We start from the raw sequence: 2,683 nt of genomic DNA on the forward strand, positions 1-2,683 counted from the left end.
TATCTAAAATAAATTTTGTACCTCCAATAACTGTGCCCTTGGACAAGTATCCTGTTACTTCCCGGAAGCAAGCAACACATATTTTCTTTATCCATCTCCGCCCATTTTCTCTCCTGCCGCCACGTAACTTTTCTACGGCTCGATCTTCACTTTTTCTTTTCAGCCTTTAGTAAACAGACACGTGTCTTCATAGAGCTCAAAGCGAAGTGATTGGTTTATCCAGATCTCTGCATCACATCGCCTTCCTTATAAATTGAGAGCGGAGTGATCGTTTTGCTCGTCACTCTAATCGATCTATTCATTAATCCTTTTTATGTGTTTCTCTAAGACGAGAGTACACACTTTTTTTTTGTTTTGAAAGATCTGCTTGGTCTTTATTTGAGAGTTGAGTAATATGGGTGCCATGGCTCTTATAGAAAGCTTGATGGAAGCAGCAACTGTTCGGCGGACCAAGAAGCTTAAGCAGTTTCAGGTATCTGATTTTCTCTTGTTCTGTCATTATAAGTCATATGCCATGAAGAAAATAAAGCAGCTTATTAATTAACCATTGATGTTATGCAATTGCAGACGGTAGAGTTGAGAGTACTTATGGACTGCGAGGGGTGCGAAAGAAAAGTGAGGAAGTCGCTAGCAAATATGAAAGGTAGAGACTAACATTCATTAACACCTTTCTTTAAAATCTGTTTCGTGTATGAGAGTGAATACTGATATGATTTGAGTGCAAGTGCAGGCGTGAGATCCTTGGAAGTGGATCGAAAGCAATTCAAAGTAACGGTGACGGGGTACGTGGATGCGAACAAGGTGTTGAAGAGGGTGAGAAGAAGGACGGGGAAAAAAGCAGAGATGTGGCCATACAAGCCCTACAATCTGGTTTACTATCCATATGCTGCTCAGGTCTACGATAAGAAAGCTCCTGCTGGTTATGTGAGGAACGTGGACCCCACCTTTCCCAATCCGCAGAGAACTGACGAAAGATACACCTCCCTCTTCAGCGACGACAATCCGAACGCTTGTTCAATTATGTAGACTCCATTCTCTCCTCTCTTATATTCAACTATGTATATAACAAATATTGTATAGTATTACTGGTCCAATTCAATTCATTGTTTTCAATTCGCTACTCTGTTCCTGCTATATAATAACAGGGAAACAACAGTTAGTATGAATGATGTACATATGCTGTACGGTTATAGAAAAATATACTTTTAAAAAAATAAGTGAAATGGATCTGTTTCCTGCGGAAGAGCTAAGAAGCGGATGAAGCAAAAAAAACATGGACAACAGGATGGAAGTGGCAAGTGGCTCCTGCCAAGCTTTGTAAAGTCCGATTTGTTTTGGTGGGGTAGAGCGCCAGTTTAGTAGGATTTGCCATTGTATACGCAACCAGTGAAGTACGTTGTATGAAGAGATTGTATCAGTTTTGGAAAGATTGTGTAACGAATAATACACGATGTTTTCTCTACAATGAAATATAAACACTTTCTTGTCGAATGGGGCCCACGATTATTTAATGAAAAAGTATCAATCTATTGTAGAAGAATTAAATTGACAACTACGTTCTTAAGATTACTTTTAATGACATGCATTTTCTTTTTGTTTAAATAATTTAGCAGCCGTTTTCTGCGAAATAAATATTTCAGGGCTACTTCAATGGCAGCCAATTCTTAAAATTGTAACAGGGATTTTTTTCATGATTTTACAGTTTATCGATTATATCAGTGTGAAATAATTTTCCAAGGGTTACTCTAATCAGAATTAATTTTAAAATTGTTATATCTTTAATTTATTTTCCTTAATAAAAAAAACTAACAGCTATTTTCTTTGAAACAAATCTTTCAAAGCTACTTCGATCGCAGTTTAATTTTAAATTTCCAAATTAGGAGTATTTCCATGGTAATTAATTACAGAATTGTTGCACTCAGGTTTTTCTCTCTTGCTTTATAGTGAGGCTACAATATTAACAATGTACGGTGATTTCAATGACAATTAGTCTTTACTGTTTTCCTTGATTTTCATTTTGTATAAAAAATCTAATAGGTACGGTAGTAAAAACCAAAAATTTAAGATTTAGTTATTGATTAATTAATTGAGGGTAGTTAAGAATTTAAGAACATCACCTATCTTAGTTCAATTTGAAAAGAAAGAAGTCTCATTCTTCCTTCCAGTATATGTATTCACTTTAAAGGTTAATTGAAGGTAACTCTTTAAAGAAAAGGCATCATTCTTGCATCCATTATATGCCCTACATGTTAAGGATTGTTTTATTGTAGTGTTGTTATTTAAGTTTAGTTGGTTTCTTTAGATGATGGACAAAAGCTAAAAACATAGGTTCTTTAGAGATTGAAAACATTTACCTTGGTAATTGAGTGTACTTTAGTTGGATTTTAAAGGGGGAATTTATGATAGTCACAAGTTCAGTAAGGTGATTTAAACTAACAACCTGTATCCAACTAACTGTAAACTAATTAGCAATTAGATATTCCAATTTTTTTGTACGTTGTTAGTTAATTAGTATTGAGTTCTTTACACCTTACATGTTCACTTATTGATTTTCAATTCCAGTTAAGATTTATTAAATCTGAGTGAGAATTGAATTCTTTTTTAAATTCTTTATCAAATTAACTTTCAATAGATATGCCTTGGAAAAAGGAAAGATCTCATTCATCAAGGAAGGCTCCAAAAT

General features: G+C 34.6%; 1 protein-coding gene across 1 annotated transcript; it reads left to right on the forward strand.

The window, feature by feature from the left end:
- Positions 1-299: 299 nt before the first annotated feature.
- On the forward strand, positions 300-1,491 carry LOC131041148 (heavy metal-associated isoprenylated plant protein 23). The gene is made up of 3 exons (XM_057974132.2): positions 300-472; positions 568-643; positions 731-1,491. The coding sequence occupies exons 1-3, from the start codon at positions 395-397 to the stop codon at positions 1,024-1,026; spliced, it is 450 nt and encodes a 149-aa protein (XP_057830115.2). The 5' UTR covers positions 300-394; the 3' UTR covers positions 1,027-1,491.
- The last annotated feature ends 1,192 nt before the right edge of the window (positions 1,492-2,683 follow it).

The sequence above is a fragment of the Cryptomeria japonica genome, chromosome 5, assembly GCF_030272615.1.
Source record: "Cryptomeria japonica chromosome 5, Sugi_1.0, whole genome shotgun sequence".
Lineage (NCBI taxonomy): Eukaryota > Viridiplantae > Streptophyta > Pinopsida > Cupressales > Cupressaceae > Cryptomeria > Cryptomeria japonica.

Coding starts and splice junctions, on each gene's coding strand:
- LOC131041148 (XM_057974132.2), top strand. CDS start 395: ATGGGTGCCATGGCTCTTATAGAAAGCTTGATGGAAGCAGCAACTGTT. Junction 473..567: donor AGAAGCTTAAGCAGTTTCAG/GTATCTGATTTT, acceptor ATGCAATTGCAG/ACGGTAGAGTTGAGAGTACT. Junction 644..730: donor GTCGCTAGCAAATATGAAAG/GTAGAGACTAAC, acceptor GTGCAAGTGCAG/GCGTGAGATCCTTGGAAGTG.